Genomic DNA, 17,048 nt, shown 5'->3' with positions numbered 1-17,048 from the left:
TGTGCGGGCGGCTGCATTTGGGATTCCTCCTTCTGCAGCCCCCCTGGGCTCTGGCCAGTGGCTCGGACCAGTGGAGCGATCCTGCCAGCTCTGCAGGCAACAAGTGCCTTGCCACTGGGAGAGTCTGCCAGGGTGCTGGCTGCGGAGCGGAGTCGGAGGGAGGAGATGATGGAAAAGGGCTGAGCTCCATAGATTTGGGGCCATCGTAGAGGAGAGAAGGGCTGGTGCTGCCTTGGAGAAGGATAGTGGGTTTAGAGCATCCCAGGGCAGGCAGAGTGATGGGGCGGCGTAGATTTTCCTCCTGAAAAGCTTCTGGTTAGGGCAGCCCCTTGGGTTAGCAGCCAGGTTTATGCCCTGTGCACATGCGAAGAGCTTGCACCCTTTTTGCTGTTGCCTGCCTTCCCTTAGCTATCACAGCCCTTCAAGACAAGGAGAGCCGGCTTTCCAGAGCCAGGCTGCACCCTGCTCCCCTGGGACGGGGTGCTGGGGAGGCAGCAGGCCAGCGCTGGCATCCTAGCCCACTGCTCTGAGTGGGTTGCTGGCTCCTGGGTTATTTACCCAAGGACTGCTGTGCTGCCTCGCGTGGAGAAACCGCCGGAGTATTCGGCACCAGCCCCGCCGAGCAGGAGCTGAGGTGGCTGGGGAGTGGGGCAGGGTAAGCCGCAAACGCCAGTGGGCCCGTGCTGGTGGCACCTTCCCCACGGCCCTGCCGCAGGTGACCCTGCTTGCGTGGGGGGGGTTGGACCGGACGGCCCCCGGAGGCCCCTTCCAGCCTGGGCGGCACGGTGGGTGTGAGCACCGGCTCCTGCCACGGGTGCCTGAGCAGGGCCGAGGGCAGCTGGGTGCAGGGAGGGGAGTTTGGGCTTGCCTCGCCGCAGGGGCTGCCGTGGGGCAGGGCTGCGGGGCCAGGCGTGCCCGGCAGCTGTGTCACGCCCGTTCGAAGCGCTCGGCCGTGAGCTGCCTGCCGGTTAAACTCCCCGGGAGGGAAGGCCTGTAGCAAGGCCTTCGCCAGGGCGAGGGACCGGTGCGGTGGGAGGGCTCTGCGGGATCTGCCCTGCCCCGGTCTCCTGGTGCCGGGGTGCCCCGCTGCACCCCGCATCCCTTCCTCGGTGCCTCCCAGCAAGCTGCTCCGCTGGCCGCCGGCGAGGCTTGAGTCACCCTGCCCGTGTGCGCGCCGGGAAGGGCCGTCCCGCCTCTTCCTTCCTCGTCCTCCACCGGCCCCGTAGATAGAGCTGTCTCTGAGCCCTGCTGGGCTCCTCCCTTCCCGGCCCTATTGACTCAGTGCTCAGGCAAGCCAGGGCGGCTTTGGAGGGAGAGGCGCCCGGGGCTGGGAGAAGCAGCGGGGCGGCCGCTGACGCCCTCCCGGCTGCGACGGGCGAGGAGGAGCCGGGATGAGGGAAGGTCCCGGAAAGCTGCGCCGGGAGGCGAGGCTGTCGGGGGCAGAAAGCATCTGAACTTCCTCTGGGCTCGGCCTTTCTGCGCAGCGGGGACGGGACAGGACGGGAGAGCCGCGGCCCGGCTGCCGGCGGGCTGCCTCCTCCCAGCCGGCCCTCGAAGCCGCTCTGCTCCTTCGGTGTCCCCTAAAGACAGCAGGGCTGCGATGGCCGGGCTGGAGGCCATGGGTCAGAACGGGGCTGCTGCCAGGGGTGGGATTTGGAGAGGTCCTCCTGGCGTGTGGGCCCACCCTGGGGATGCTCTGTGTGCCGGCTCTGCTCGCTGCCCCAGGGCAATGCTGCCGGAGAAGGTCCCTGCTGTGGGGGTGGTGGGGAATTGGGGATCCGGCCTCCAAGCCTGGCACTATGTGAAACGGCTGACATCCCCAGGGGGGCGTACGGGTACCGGGCCCTGCCTCAGCTCAGCCGTGCCCGTTTTGTTGCAGGGAGCGGAGCTGAAAGTAGCACTGCCGGTGCCCAGCCATGATGCCCTTTGGTGGGATGGCTGCCCGTCTGCAGAGGGACCGCCTGAGAGCCGAGGGGGTTGGCCAACATAACAACGCCATCAAGTACCTCAACCAGGACTATGAGGCCCTCAAACAGGAGTGCATTGAGAGTGGTGCCCTCTTTAGGGACCCCCAGTTCCCAGCTGGCCCCTCTGCCCTCGGATTCAAGGAGCTGGGGCCACACTCCAGCAAGACGCGGGGGGTGGAGTGGAAGCGTCCATCGGTAAGTGCTGGGCTTGCTTCTCCTCGGGCTGGGCTGGTGTCCCTGCCCTGCAATGTCTGCACTGATGTGGTTTGCCAAGCTGCAGCCTAGCCCTGGCCTGCTCCTGTCGGTGCTCAGAGTCCCTCGAGTGCTTCATAGCCTCCTTTCCCAAGGGCCTAGAGCAATGCCCCATGAGTGTCTGCTCAGAAAAGCATCATGTCTAGCAGGCCCTGCTTCCTCTGGGCAGCAGACCCTGGGCTTTAAAATGGGTGGGCTATGTCGTTGCTTCTAGGTGTCGTGGCACGGATGTGTCACCCTCGGTGACTGGGGCTTTTGAGGGTGTATATCCCCCAGTGCCACGAGTGCAAGGGGAACGCCATTAGTCTAGCCACGTTCTCCCATGGCTACAGCAGAAGCTCATGCTTTGCCTTACTGTGATGGCCTTGGGCTTGCAGTCAAGCAGATTTCCCTGGCAGAGGGCAGGTGGGGTGCATCTCTCGGGGACCGTATACCCTTCCTCCCAAGTCAGAGCTGCAGCGGGTGCCAGCCCCCCAGAAGCCCAGGCCCTGCCGAGATCCAGCACCAGCATCTGATTCTCTCCTCCTCCTGCAGGAATTAGTGGATGACCCTCAGTTCATCGTTGGTGGTGCAACCCGGACAGACATCTGCCAGGGGGCTCTGGGTGAGTGCTGGAGCTCTGCCCCTGAACCTTGGTCCAGAGAGCAGTGGCTGGGGAGGGTTGGCGTGGCTGGAGAAGAGGTGTTTGTGTAAGGTTGAGGGTGGACCAGTTTCATGGCACCTTTCCCGAGGCTCATGCAGCGCGTTTTCATGCCAGCCTCTGCACAACCATCTCTGTACCAGAGGCACCCTTCCCATTTAGTGCGGTAGAAACTGGAAGGTGGAGGACTGGTGGCTCTAGGTTAAGGCTCCATGAAAATGGGTTGATGTGTGCACAGCTTGACCATGCCAAGATCAGGGGAGATGTCGGGTGGATCCATGCCTGACACATGCCAACAACAACGCCAGGAGCTGCTCCAAAGAGCTCCCTGCTTTGGTAAATGGTGAGGGATGGCAGCTGGATGACAGTAACAAACTGAGGTGAGGATGTGCTGGTCACAACAAAGTGCTTGTAAAGCAATGCAGTGTGGCAGAAGGGAATTGAGAGGAGAGCTACAGAGTACAAGTGGTGATTTGTCATTTCTCCAGGAGTGTCTCCCAAGGCAAAGGTACTGAGGCAAGGAGAGCAGTGTTAATGGGCTGGGTAGGCTGGCAGGGTTGGCAACTGGAATTTTGTGGTCATCGGAACCAGATCTGGGTACCACCAAGAGTGTTGTCCTGATCTGGATCAAGGTGGGCACTTGATTGGGAGTAACATGTGCCTTAGCACACATAGCACGCTGGTTTCAGGGCTGACCACATTTAATGCATCCAGTAATTAGAACAAACTTCAGGTGGTAACTGGAGCACGTAACAGCCCAGAGCACTGCGGTGGTGTTCAATTGGTCATTAAAAAGTCTGAAATGCCATTTTGTCAAACCACAGCCCGGTACAGGTTATCCAGGCTCAAGGCTAGGGTGTGACAGGCTTCAAAGGCAAAAGAGAAAGGGGAACCAAGGCAAAGAATTTAAAGCGCAGTGCTGGCCTGGAGCAGCACTTGTGGTTAAGAGCACTTCGAAGGAGAAGTGCGGTGGTGTTGCTCACAATTTGAGAAGCCGGGGCAACAGCATTAAACCTCTCGCTTGATAAAATGGGTTTTTAAATGCAAAGTGTAATTCCACTGCAGAACTCTCTGTCTGAGATGTGGAGGGCAGTCATACGAATGAGTCCTAGGAGGGTCTAGATAAACGGCTGCAGGAGGCGGCTGTTGGTGCTGACTGTGTGCGGTGGTCTGGACACAGGCTTCAGGTCAGGGAGGATCGTTCCTTGTTGCCTTGAGCTAATACTTCTCTCTGAGGCAGGCTGAACGAGCCTGGCTCCCTGAGCTCTCTTTGTCTGGTGGGCCTTCTCTGGTTTCTCCACGTGCTTTTTGAGTTGAGGAGCCCCAAACATTTGCAAGGAGAGCACGCCACGGGCTCCTACACATCCACTGCCTACCCCCCCAGCTAGGCAGGTGGTGGGTGCTCACACTGGCTTTCTCTCCTTCCCCAGGCGACTGCTGGCTGCTGGCTGCCATCGGCTCCCTCACACTCAATGAGGAGCTCCTGCACCGCGTGGTGCCCCACGGGCAGAGCTTCCAAGAGGACTATGCCGGCATCTTCCACTTCCAGGTGGGCTGGGAGCTCCTGGCCCTCCACAGCTGGTGGGCTGGGGGCAGGAGGGAGGGCAGTCGGTTGAGGGCATCCCTCTCGGGTAGGGATGAGCGCTCTGAGCTCATCCCACTCTCTCCTGACCCCCCCAGATCTGGCAGTTCGGTGAGTGGGTGGACGTGGTGGTGGACGACCAGCTGCCCACCAAGGATGGGGAGCTCCTGTTTGTCCACTCGGCGGAGTGCACCGAGTTCTGGAGTGCTCTGCTGGAGAAGGCCTACGCCAAGTGGGTACCCCCGCGGTGGGCACGTGGGTGGGTGGGGGACGGGGCACCTCACTGTGCAGGGCAGAGGGGAGGGGGTCTCTTCTATCCCTGGCCCTGCTTGTGCTGGGTGCCGGGGGAGCAGCAGCGTGCTACGTCCTTGTCACCTCACGTGCCCCTCTCGCCGGCCGGTGCTCAGGCTGAACGGCTGCTACGAGGCACTCTCGGGGGCAGCACCACCGAGGGCTTCGAGGACTTCACCGGCGGCGTGGCAGAGATGTATGACCTCAAGCGGCCGCCGCGCAACATGGGCCACATCATCCGCAAGGCGCTGGAGAGAGGGTCCCTGCTGGGCTGCTCCATCGACGTAAGTGGTGCGCTGGGATGAACGGGGGGCTCTGCCCTAGTAACGGCCAAAGCGAGGCCTCGCAGCCCACGATTGTGTCAGCAGTCCCCTCGCTGGGACACCGGGCGGGAGGTTACTGCTTTCCCCTCTTAGCAGAGCACCCTTTCCAGAGCCAGCATGGCAGCCCTGGGGCACAGCGCGTGGGGCTGCAGCCCAGGTGCTGTGAATGGGCTGCTTTGGATGGAGCGGGAACGTCCATCTCAAGTGTGGGCTGTTGAACAAGGGTCTGCCTATCACTCTGGCTGTGTCTTACGTCAGCATCTGAGAATTATCTGGAGTGGGGTTTTCCATCCGTTCCCTCTCATGAAATCCTTTTCTTGCTTTCTGAAGTTTGGGTGGTTCCCTGATGGATCTTCAGGGTCTTCTAGCTGGGAAACTGTCTTTACATTGTCCTCAGCCAGCAGCCTTTGAGCAGAGGGTGCTGGTACCTGCTGCTTCTCTTGGCTGGAGCAGTGCAAAGCAAGGGGAGTTGTCCATGTGGTGGAGGGAAGGGGTAGGGATAGGACTACATGAATTTAATCATATTCACTTGAGCTTTGCACATTCTCCTCAGATCACAAGTGCCTTTGATATGGAAGCAGTGACCTTCAAGAAGCTGGTGAAGGGCCACGCTTATTCTGTCACAGCCTTCAGAGACGTGAGTTGGCTAGATGAGACTTTAATAGCAATAAAATAACCTGGCCAGTGGCATGGGCTCAACCTCCTGTGTCTGGTGACTGGCAGGTGAACTACCGGGGTCAGCAGGAACAGCTCATCCGCATCAGGAATCCCTGGGGTCAGGTGGAGTGGACCGGAGCCTGGAGCGATGGGTGAGTTGGACAGATGGGACTTCAGTCCCGCCACTGGCAGGCCAGCGGGCACTGCACACACAGCAATCGAGTGCACGGCACTGTGCCGAGGGGAAGTTTGCAGCGTGCAGTGCCCTTCGCATCGGAGAGGGGGGCAGTTGAGAGCCAGCTCTGAAGTGCTCTCAGTTCACCTTGAGTAGTACTCATCTAATTGTCTCTCTCCTGCTATTCCAGCTCCTCCGAGTGGAACAACATTGACCCTGACGACAGGGAAGAGCTGCAGCTGAAGATGGAGGATGGAGAGTTCTGGTGAGTGCCAGAGCAAAGTGCTCTTCTTTTTCAGCAGCCAGCTTGGCAAGGAGTAGAGGAGCTGGGGGGAGATCCTGCGGTCCTACTTAACCTGAAACACATGACCTGCCTTTATGAGCTGGCTTTCCAGCACCAGAGAGCCTGCTAGCATTTTCTCATCTGATCTAGTTAATAATTTTCCTCCCTTCAAGGAAATTCAGCAAACTAAACATCTAGGAAGGGTAAACATCCCTTCTTCCCCAAACCCAGCAACAGGCTTTAAATGAGCTATAACTGCTCAGGGTAAAAGATCTTGCTGTCACTTAATTCTCCCAAAATGTTGGCTGGGAGCTGCTTGCGCTCTCCTCGCTCCCCCCCAGCAGTGCCCTGGCCTCAGCCCCTGCCTGCCTCCCGCAGGATGTCTTTCCGGGACTTCATGAGGGAGTTCTCCAGGCTGGAGATCTGCAACCTGACCCCTGATGCCCTCACCAAGGACGAGCTCAGCAGATGGCACACGCAAGTGTTCGAGGGCACGTGGCGCCGGGGGAGCACTGCTGGGGGCTGCAGGAATCACCCAGGTACCTCTCCCCTCCGCGCCTCCGCTCTCGGCAGCGTGATGGAGCCAGGTGTCTCATCCACGCATCCTCTTCCTCCCAGCCACATTCTGGATCAACCCCCAGTTTAAGATCAAGCTGCTGGAAGAGGATGATGACCCCGGGGACGATGAGGTGGCCTGCAGCTTCCTGGTGGCTCTGATGCAGAAGCACCGGCGGCGGGAGCGGCGGGTGGGGGGCGACATGCACACCATCGGCTTTGCTGTCTACGAGGTAACCTCTGCCCGCCCCGATGCTGCTTCCTTGGGACAGGCTCAGACCTGCCAGTCGCGCCTCAACCTGGCACCTCAGTCCTCAAGGAAACCTTTCCCACCTGCTTTGGCCAGTCTGTGGGTTAATGTCCCCTGTCCCATGCTCCCTGCAGCTGTAAGGGATGGGGGCAGGTACTGGGATTCTGATTTTTTTTTCCCTTTTCTCTCCTCCCTGCAGGTTCCTGAGGAGGTACGTCCTGAGCCGCCGGAGCCTACCCCCTCTTGGAGGGGAGCGCAAGAGTGGGCAGGAATGGGTTAATGCACATGCATGCACACATGTGCACCCAGTGGCGTGGGAGCTCCCACTGCGCTGGCGGTGGCTAGGGTGCTAATGGGTGCTGGGCACCTCCGTGTGGGAGGGATGGCTCCTGCTGGGATGGGTAGGGCAGGGATGTCCCGCCTGACAGGGCTGGCTTTGGTCCTGCTGTTCCCTGTGGGTCCCCCCGTTGAGGGACTGTGGTCCACAAGCACGTTCATTCCCCCAGGCCCAGGGCAGCCAGAACGTGCACTTGAAGAAGGACTTCTTCCTACGAAACCAGTCGCGGGCACGGTCTGAGACCTTCATCAACCTGCGGGAGGTGAGCAACCAGATCCGGCTGCCCCCCGGCGAGTACATCGTTGTGCCCTCCACCTTCGAGCCGCACAAGGAGGCTGACTTCGTCCTGCGGGTCTTCACCGAGAAGCAGTCGGACACAGCGTGAGTCCCTGCCCGGCCAGGGGACACCCTGTGTCTGCGAGCGGTGGGATGTTTCCCCACCACAGGCAGCATGCTGGCTGGAGACCCTGCTCATCGCTTCGTTTTCCTCCTTTCTGCCCCCAGGGAGCTGGATGAGGAGATCTCGGCAGATCTGGCAGATGAGGTAGGAGCCCCCACTTTGGTTCTGTTGGTGCTGAGGCTCTGGGGCTGGGGAGGGGGAGCCGGAGGCAGGAGGTGGCTGCCTGGGTTTGGGATGTCACTGTGGCTGGAGAGGGGCTGGCAGGGTCGAGGTGATGGGGATGCGGGAAGTAACAAAGATGAGAAGAACAAAGAAGAGCTTCCCTTCCAGTCTGGGTTTGCTGAGCCTGGGAGGCAGGGCAGAGCCCGGGTTTGACCACTAACCCCTTCTTTCTGGCCTGCGTCACCCCAGGAGGAAATAACTGAGGATGACATAGAAGATGGCTTCAGGAACATGTTCCAGCAGCTGGCAGGGGAGGTGGGTACGGCTGTGCTGAGCTCTAGGGGGCCCTGGCCTGGGGAGGGGACGGGACGGGACCCCTGACCATGAGAGCTCCACCCCACCCCACGCTCACTCAGTCCCATCCTGCAGACAAGTCTATCTCTGCCATGGCTCAGCCCAGCTGCCCCTGGGGTGGTGTGACGGGTGCAGATTTGGGGAAGGGGCATCCAGCTGTGGCCCAAACTCTTCTGGGCATGCAGGAAATGCAATGGCACCCTGATGTTTTGTGACTAAGGCAGAGATATTTAGGCAGGAGCAGGGTGGAGAGCAGGCAAGGGGTGCTGCTAACTCTGCTCCTGCTGCAGGACATGGAAATCAGCGTCTTCGAGCTCCGGACTATTCTGAACAGAGTCATTGCTAGACGTAAGTGCTGCCCTTCCCGCCCCTTGCTCCCTGCAGCCCAAGTCGGCTCAGCAGGTTGGGTTTTGATGCACGTGCTCAACCTCCTCCTTCCTCCTCAGACAAAGATCTGAAGACAGATGGGTTCAGCCTGGACTCCTGTCGCAACATGGTCAACCTGATGGATGTATCCTCTTGGCGCTGCAGGCAGGGGCCAGCTTGCCTGATGCTCAGCCTGCTGGCAGCAAGACTTTGCCACAGGAGCTGGGGCTTGGCTCTCCGGCCGTGCCGAGCCTGTTCAACCAGGGGAAGGAAGGAAGGAAGAGGTCTTTGTGGCTTCAGGGCCACCTGCCCTACACCCCTGGGCTTTAGCAGCAGGTTTTTTGGGAAAGGCCATCAGTTCCCCTGCTTGCTTTGGGCCCTGGCTCCGCCGCCAGAAGCCCAGCCCAGCCCCACTCACGCCTTCAACCTTCCCCTCCAGGCAGAAGTGCCCTGTGCTTCCCTTCCCAGCAGGCTCCCCAGCCTGACGTGCTGTGATGCCACCCAGCCTTTGAGGCGCTCCTGGAAGGGAATGAGGGCTGTTGGACTTCATTCCCCCCAAACCATCCTGTCCAGCGGTTGAGGATGAGAGGTGTAAAGCGACAGGAGCCATGGCCTTTGTTCCTGCTTGCACAAAGACATGCAGCTGAGGGGTCAGGCGAGTAGAGGAGCACCTCTGAGCCCTTCTCCAGCCTGGCCCTGCAGCATCCCTTTTTGCTGCCCACCAGCCCAGTTTTGCTCTGGGGACACCACAGTAATGTGCTTCCTACAGCAGCAGCACAGCTGCTCCCGGGGAGTGGCACGGCAGCTAGTTTAAGCGTTGCACTTTCCCCGCTGGGTTGCAGGCTCTGATCTTGCTGATGCTGCAGGACAGAGAGGGGAAGTTGGGGGGAAGATTGGGCAGGCCAAGTGTGGCCAGGCTTTTCTTGCCTCAGCTGGCTGGGATCTGATAGCTTTGCCTTTACGCCACCCCCTTTGCTGGCTGCTTTCTCCTTGACCCTCTGCTCCCCAGAAAGATGGCAGTGCCCGCCTTGGGCTGGTGGAGTTCCAGATCCTGTGGAACAAGATCCGGAGCTGGCTGGTGAGGAGGAGCGGGGGGCATGGTGCGCTGCACAGGGGTAGCACCCCTCTTGGGGCAGCAGGGTGAGGGGACAGCCAGGCTGGAGGCCACAGGAGAACCTGCCCTTCACGTCCTCTGTGATGTTTTTGCAGACGATCTTCCGCCAGCATGACCTGGATAAGTCGGGCACCATGAGCTCCTATGAGATGCGCATGGCTCTAGAGTCAGCCGGTAGGTCTGGAGAAGGATGGGGCTGGGCTGGGGGCTGGGGAGGGGGCTCCTGCTGTTGGAGCTCTGTCCCAAGTAGCTGGAGAAAAGTGAAACCAGCCTATATTGTGTGCTTGGAGCCAGCCTGTCGTGGTAGTGAGATATGGCCAATGTCTGCGCTGGGCTCCCTCCATCCCAGCTGTGCCAAGTGCTGGAGCCTCGGAGTTAGGGACGCACACAAGGTGGTCCCAGCCTCTGTCCTCCTCTGACCTGCAGGGTCCCATGGTGGCGAAGCAGAAGCCTGGGGTGGATCAGTGAGCTAACAAGTCATATGGCTCCAGGGAGAGCATCGCCTCTTCTTGCTGAGGCTGGACATGGTGCCCTTCCTTGGGTGGGTTGGTGGCCCCTTTGGGTGGGGGCATGGACTTTCATAGTTACGCCCTCCTGTCCTGCCTCCCTGGGGCGCTGACTGCTCTTTGCCTTGCAGGTTTCAAGCTGAACAACAAGCTGCATCAGGTGGTGGTGGCCCGCTATGCAGACGCTGACATGGGTGTGGACTTTGACAACTTTGTCTGCTGCCTTGTGAAGCTGGAGGCCATGTTTAGTGAGTGGTGTCTCTGGGGCAGGGGGGGCAGGGACAGAGGGACGCGTTGCTCACCTTGCTGTTGTTCCCCTGCAGGGTTCTTCCACAGCATGGACCCTGAAGGCACTGGCACCGCTGTCATGAACCTCTCCGAGGTGAGAGCTCAGCCCAGTGGGAGGTCAGGTGGGAGACAAGGGGAGAAGGCATTAGGGTGAATGGGGCACCTGGGGTGGGTGGTAGAAAGCCCTCCAGCCCCTTGGGTAGGGAAAGAACCCATAAAAGATCAAGATGAGAAAATGGGATTGCTGCAGGCTCCATGTTTCTTGGAGGGCTGTCGAAGTTGACACAGGAGGGAATGTCAGAAATGCACCAGCCCCTGCTCATCCCTTCTCCCTCTCCTTCCTAGTGGCTGCTGCTGACGATGTGCGGCTAGGAGCCACGACAGATCCACTGTGGCTGGGACACCCCGGCAGGCCAGGCCCCTTCAAGTGCCTCCCCTTGGATCTGTGGACACAGGATACTCTTCCCTCCTTGCTCCATCCCATGCTGAGCCACCAGCCCTGCCTCCCGGCAAGCCTCACGCCACCCTCTCCGGTGGACCAAGGGTCAAGGCAGGCAGGGGATGCCCTTCTCCTCTTCTGGGCTGGGCTTCTGTCCATTCCCTCCCTCCCCTCTCCCCACCCCAGAACAGGAGGAGGGCAAGCAGCATGCGGTATCTGTGCATCCCTGCACCGAGCTTGGCGGGAGTGAAGGAGCAGGCTGGGGGCTGGCTGCGGAGCAGGGAGAGGCAGGAGCTGCAGGGGGAAGAGAGGGGGGACTCGTATCGCTTGCTCTAGTGCTGTCACATCCCTGCTGGCACGCATTGCCTGTCTCTGCGCACACCTGGGAGCATCAGCAGGTACTGCCTTGCTCAGGCAGAAGCAACAGGTTCCTGGGGAGCTGGAGTGGCCTTCTGGGAGGAGGAAGGGCCATACTCTTCTTCTTGAAGCCCTTGCACTGCACTCATCACCACTAAGTACGACCAAAGCATGGAGCCCACCGGCTCTTTCTGCGTGGCCTTCAACACATCCCTCCCACCTCCATGCCCCTGCCTTTGCCGCACCACTGGGTCAAGCCCTGCAACTTACGCACTGAATGTTTGGGGGCTCCCCCACCACGTGAACATGTGCCACCCTGTAGTGCAGCAGAAGCTACTCTCTTCCGCGTGGGCACAGCAATGCCACCACCGTCACAGCGGCTTGGCCTCCCCTCCCATCCCTGGGAGCTCCTGGGGCATCCGCTGCCCCTGCTTATGGCCCATAGCATGGCTGAGGGGGGCCAGCACCCAAGAGCCGATGCCTTCCCCTGGAGAGGAGCGGGTGGTGGTTTGGGGGGGTGTTCTCCTGCATTCAGTTGGGGTTTTTCCCCTTTCCCTCACCTTCCCACACTGTTACACTCTCCTCTTCCCTTGGGCTCCTTCGCCCAGTGCGGATGGGCTCCAGTGCCAACATATTTGCACTTCACTGTGCTCCTCCACTCCCCTCACCTTCTGGCGTAACGGGGTGGCTCCAGCTTGGCGGTGGGCAACAGCTCGTCCTTTGCCCTGTAGAGGCAGGCAGTTAGCTTCCCCCGGACTCCTGTCATCGCTGGAGGACGTGCCTGCAGCAATAACCACTGCTGCCTGCCCGGCAGCTCTGCTTCCTCACCCTGCTCACTGTGCACTCCGGGAATAAACTAGGATCTGTTGGATGTGTGGCCCCGGACAGTGACTTGGGGGTTGCGTCCTCCCTCTGCTCGCCGTGGCCTGGGCTGAGGGGATGAGATGTGGAGCCAAGCCCAAGGCACGCTGCTTGCGCAGCCTGGGCCACGGGTGGGGGAGCACCACCAGGTACAGGTCTTGCTGTGGGGATGGGGGGGTCCATATCCCCTAGGATTTTATAAAACTCGCCTCTTCCTTTGCAGAGGGGTCTTAACGCCAACACACAGGGGCAGCACCATGTACGAGAGGTGTAAGGGAGCACTGCTCTTCACAATGAGAGCAAGCAGCATGCTGTTAGCACGGCTGTTCCGTTATCCCGGGGATTTTTCAAGTGGAGGAAAAGCCGGTGCTTGCTCCTTGGTGGTGGGAGGAGCAGTGTGTAAGTGCTGGGCTGGGATGGGAGGGCTGGGGCAGCTTCACCCCAGCCTGTGCCCCCGATATGTGGGTGCAGCCGTGCTCCCGCTCAGCTAGGGGGGCCCTGGGTCTGGCCATGGTGTCCCAAAGGCGTCCCCGGGGCACTGCCAGGTGCCTCTGCCGTGCAAGCAGCTGGAGCAGTGGCTGAAGGCAGCCAGCAAGGCTGGGTTTGGCCTCCAGACTTTGCGCTGGGGTGGATTAATGTTGGTCATGGTTTGCTGCCCTGGCCGGCCCCTTGCCAAGGTCTCCTCTCCTGGTGGCAGAGCTGGGGTCTGCTCTTAAAGAAAGGTGTCTTGGGGAGGTTGGGGAGAGAAAAGAGGGTCCGCTTGGATAGGATGGAGTTAACTGTGGAGCGGGTGGGATTGGAGGGCAGCCTGGAGCTCTGGACACTGGAAAGGGACCACACAAGGTATGTGACCCTGGATAGGGGCTGTGGGAGGTCGGTGTTTTCCCCTGCTTCCTTTGAGGCCATGCAGGTTACAGCTGCAGGCAAAAGCCTTCCAGGAAAACGACAGTGGAGGGCCGGGCGGTGGGGCTTTTCACTGCATGGCTCAGGGCAGGACTCGCTGTCAGCGTGTGCATCCTGCCCCTTGCTGACGCCCCAGAAGGGCATTGCAGCCCAGATGGCCCCAGGGGTGCTCAGCATTTGGAAGAGAAGTGCCCTTGCGCTCCTTATCTGCCCTGGCATCTCAATATGGCACCTCGTGGGTGCCCTTTGCGCCAGCCCAGCTCCCTGGCACCAGTCTCCTCACAGTGGGGCAGCACCCAGCTCTGGGGAGAGACAACCTGGCTCAGAGCACAGAGGGGAGCTGAGGTGCGATGGCCGGAGGGAGCATCTTCCCAGCCTGCCCTCTCCTCTGGAGGCTCCCCAGGGCTGGTTGGAGGTGGGCTACTTGCACTTGGCTCATGGCTACCTGTGAGCTGAGCTGCCCTGTGTGGGATGGGGGTACCTCGGGGCTTGCCAGCCTGGGCTCCCTACTTCTCCATGCAACCCCAAAGCCCCTGGGAAACAAGGGCTTGGGGAAGGGGACGGGACACAGGGGCAAGCATGCAGAGCTGTCATCGCTGTCCCAGCTGTGGGGCCTCGTTGCGCGCACACAGGCCCGATTGTAGGGCACAATGATGACCCGGCTTTGGGACGACAGGTGCCCCTGGCGCAGCCTTACCAGAAGCCCCCTCCCTCCCTCCCTCCGGGCGCCAGCTGGCAGATCCCTTCCCTCCCCGGCCCCGGCAGCTGGCAGGCCAGTATCAGCAGGGTGTCGGCAGGCGGGGGGTCCCCAGCTGCCAGCTAATGCCACAAAGAGTAGCATGGCTCGTCCCCATCGTTGCAAAGGGGACAAGGAGGAGGCCCAGCAGAGTACTTAAATGCTGGTGTAAGGTAAGGAGCAAGAGGGGCTGTGGGCCAGGTGCAGCCAAAACTGCTCTTAGCTTTGGGTTTGTCTTGCGATGGGCACTAGCCAGTGAGAGCCAGCCTGCTCCCGCCTTTCCCACACCTACCCCACAGGTCTGCGTTGGGTGGGAGTGCACAAGGTGGGCAGGCAGCACCCATGGGTGCGCAGCACCACCGCTCCTGCTCCCCAGCATCGCGGCATCTCCTCCCGCACCCTGTGCCCCTGCCTCCCGCAGCCCAGAGCCGCCTGCCCATCCTGGGGGTCCCCCCTCTCCCACCAGCTGCTCATGTCCGTCCTCCAGGCACAGGAGAGGGGGGCAGGACCGCAGCCCATTCCCACCTGGCCCCACCAGCTGCCCCCAGCAGCCGGGCTCCGGCCCCATCTCCCCCTCGGCTGCGCTTTGCTCTGCCCCGGGGCCCGCGGCTGCAGGAATGTCAGTCCCGTGGGCACAAGGGGCCTTTGTGCGAGTGGAGCCGGCGGGCGGGGGACCGTGGCCCAGCCCAGCATCCCGAGCCGGGGCTGGGGAGAGCCGCAGCCGAGGGCATGTGCGTGGGCAGCAGCTGCCACCGGCATGGCCTCACAGCTCCCGGCCAGGCTCGGCGGTGTCCCCACTGCTGCAAGGGCTGTCAGGGAGGAAAGCTCCCTCCTCATCCTCCTCGCCCCTCCGGCACCAGGAGCCAGGCGGTGGGAGCATCCTGCAGCCACTGCCGACCCGGGGAGCAGCGTCAACACCAGCGCAGAGCTGACACCTCCTTGGCGAGCCTCAGCACCCGTGCCAAGGGATGCCATGGGCTCAGCCGCCCTGCGAGGGGAGCAGGAGGGCTGGGGGCACAGGGCGGGGGCCGAGAGCACCGGGCAGCAGCTGCTGGATTCGGCCTTTTTCAACAGCTGCCGTCTCAGCGCCAGCAACAGGGAATGTGCTTGGGCCGGGGCTTTCCAGGGCCTGGCCGCAGTGCGTTAAACAAACTATTTATAGCGCTTGCGTCCCTCCCCAGCAGGAATGGCCCACATTCCTCCTGTGCGGGGCCAGGCGCTCGGGTGCCACTGGTGTCCCCACCACCAACACCCTTTCGGGTCCCCGCCAGAAGGGTGAGGTCTCTTCAAAGAACAGACTCTTGCCGCCTCTCATCTTCTTCCCCCCCATTTCTGTTAGCTCCCAGTGTTATGCCCAGAGCAAGATCAGCAAATCTTGCACACCTCGTGAAGAGATGCCAGAGGGCCATGCCCTTCTTCTCAGCATCCCTGCTCCCTGCTAAATCCTCTGGAGCCTTAACCATGCGACAGCCGCTTTAAGCATTGGCAGGTGCTGATGGTTGCTCTGTCCCCTGTGCCTGCCTCTGAGGTGGCACAAGGGTCTTGCCTTCCCGCGAAGCAGAGATGCTGTCCTGGGAGCAGGCTGGGTGCTGGCAGGTCGCTCATGGGGCAAAGGCCAGGGATCTGGCCCGCTCTCAAAGCCCGTGCCAGCTTTGCCTGTTGGCTGACGGGGCACAGGGCTGCTCAGGCAGCCTTCCCTCCACCGACGGGCAGCAGTGACCAAGAGGGGTCGTACCAGGAGGTAGCACAGCTGCCTCCTGCCCAAAGGCTGGCATGTCCTACACCCCTGACCCTCCAGCCGTGCCTCCTCCGAGGTGCTCTCCCAGCGGGTCATCCTCTCCCAGAGTAGACGGACGCGCTAGCTGGCTCCAGCCCCGGGATCTGCCCAGAAGACATGTGGGCTGTCAGCTCACCCCTGCTCAGCAGCAAGAAGGAAGGGGCTGGGCTTTGGGCAAGCCAAGTCCCCAGGGCTTTGGGATAGCAGGGAGGAGAAGACAAGAGGATAGCTCTGCACAGTCCTGCCACCACCCTGAGGACAGACCCTGCAGCTGGGCTGCTTCCAGCCCTGCTCTCCCATCGCCGGCGCTGCTCCGTCTGCAGGCTTCCCGGGACCCCGTGCCTGCCTTGCACCACCCAGGGGCATCTCCTGCTCCTTGTTTGCTGATGTCCAGCTGCTGACTGACCACCCAAGAGAAACAAGTGCTACAGAGGGGTATGCAGTCCCTGTTTGGGCTTGGGAAATGGATCCCAGCCCGCCCTGGCAATTAAATAGGAGATACGTGGTTGTGCAATTGGTACGATAAAGAAAATGGACTCCTGAAAGGAAGCGGCCTTGATATGTACCCGGCAAAAAAGGAGCTGGCCAGCTGGTGAGGGATTTTGAGCCCAAGAGGGATGGATAGACAAGAAAAAGAGTTGAGAGAGAGACAGAGCTGTGACTGCAGGAGCAGAAAGTCCTCCAAGGATCAGAGAGGTTAAAGCAAGGCTCTACATGCCTTGGCCCAGGGAACACATGGGCACGCAGGACTTGGGTGCCCTGAGTCTTGTGTTTGGAAGTAGATACTGGGGGGATTTTGTTTTCTTTCGAGGTTGCATTCTCTTCCCAGCTCTGTGTCTGACTCACCAGAGGAGCAGGATTAAGTCCCTTCACCTCCCTGGGCTGTGCTTTTGCCCAACTGTGAAGGGAAGCTAAAGCCCCTGACCTTCCAGATGGGGAAAGAGGCTCGGCAACGTCTCTGCATTTTTGGCAGAGACAAAAATCTGCCTCTTTACGAGTCCCAACAGCTTGGCAAACAAGCCCTGCCCCACTTTCCGCCCAGTGCTGGGATGTTGCAAGCTTCTGGCTCTCACAGCAGGGTAACCCTCCTGCCGTTACCTGTGCTCACTCCCTGGGAAGAAGCAGGTTTCTGCAGAGGCCACACACTGAAGCCCCTTTGCTCCCAAGGGATTTTCCACCCCCCCACGCCCCCCCGTGTGTATCTCTGCCATGTCATGCTCAGATGCAATGCCCCCAGGAACGTGCTGCAACACCTCTGCACCTGGCTGGCACCTCCCTTTTCCCGTGGGACCGAAGGACAGGATTCCCCTGGCAGGCACGGTAGGATGGGCAGTTCCCCTAGTTCAGGCAGGGCTTTTCCTAGGAATAGGTAAGGCTCCCTGGGGAATAAGATCGCCATTCCCCTCCATCACTGCAGTCACTACCGCTGACCAGGGACGTGGCACTTTTCATCCCAGTGGTCCCCAGCCTGCT

The 17,048-nt window shown here is 60.8% G+C and overlaps 1 protein-coding gene across 1 annotated transcript; it reads left to right on the top strand.

Moving 5' to 3' along the window:
- Window positions 1-1,566: 1,566 nt before the first annotated feature.
- CAPN11 (calpain 11) lies at window positions 1,567-12,169 on the top strand. The gene is given in 23 exon segments (XM_050893236.1): window positions 1,567-1,622; window positions 1,880-2,162; window positions 2,754-2,823; window positions 4,290-4,408; window positions 4,540-4,673; window positions 4,849-4,871; window positions 4,874-5,016; window positions 5,609-5,692; window positions 5,779-5,864; window positions 6,078-6,152; window positions 6,549-6,709; window positions 6,789-6,958; window positions 7,175-7,186; window positions 7,482-7,693; window positions 7,817-7,856; window positions 8,124-8,189; window positions 8,519-8,576; window positions 8,675-8,739; window positions 9,604-9,672; window positions 9,804-9,882; window positions 10,346-10,462; window positions 10,538-10,596; window positions 10,848-12,169. Coding segments are annotated over 22 exon segments (2,115 nt in total). The 5' UTR covers window positions 1,567-1,622; window positions 1,880-1,916; the 3' UTR covers window positions 10,875-12,169.
- Window positions 12,170-17,048: the final 4,879 nt, after the last annotated feature.

The sequence above is a fragment of the Gymnogyps californianus genome, chromosome 3 (assembly GCF_018139145.2).
Source record: "Gymnogyps californianus isolate 813 chromosome 3, ASM1813914v2, whole genome shotgun sequence".
NCBI classification, from domain to species: Eukaryota; Metazoa; Chordata; class Aves; order Accipitriformes; family Cathartidae; genus Gymnogyps; species Gymnogyps californianus.
This window is presented reverse-complemented; position numbering and strand designations above follow the sequence as displayed.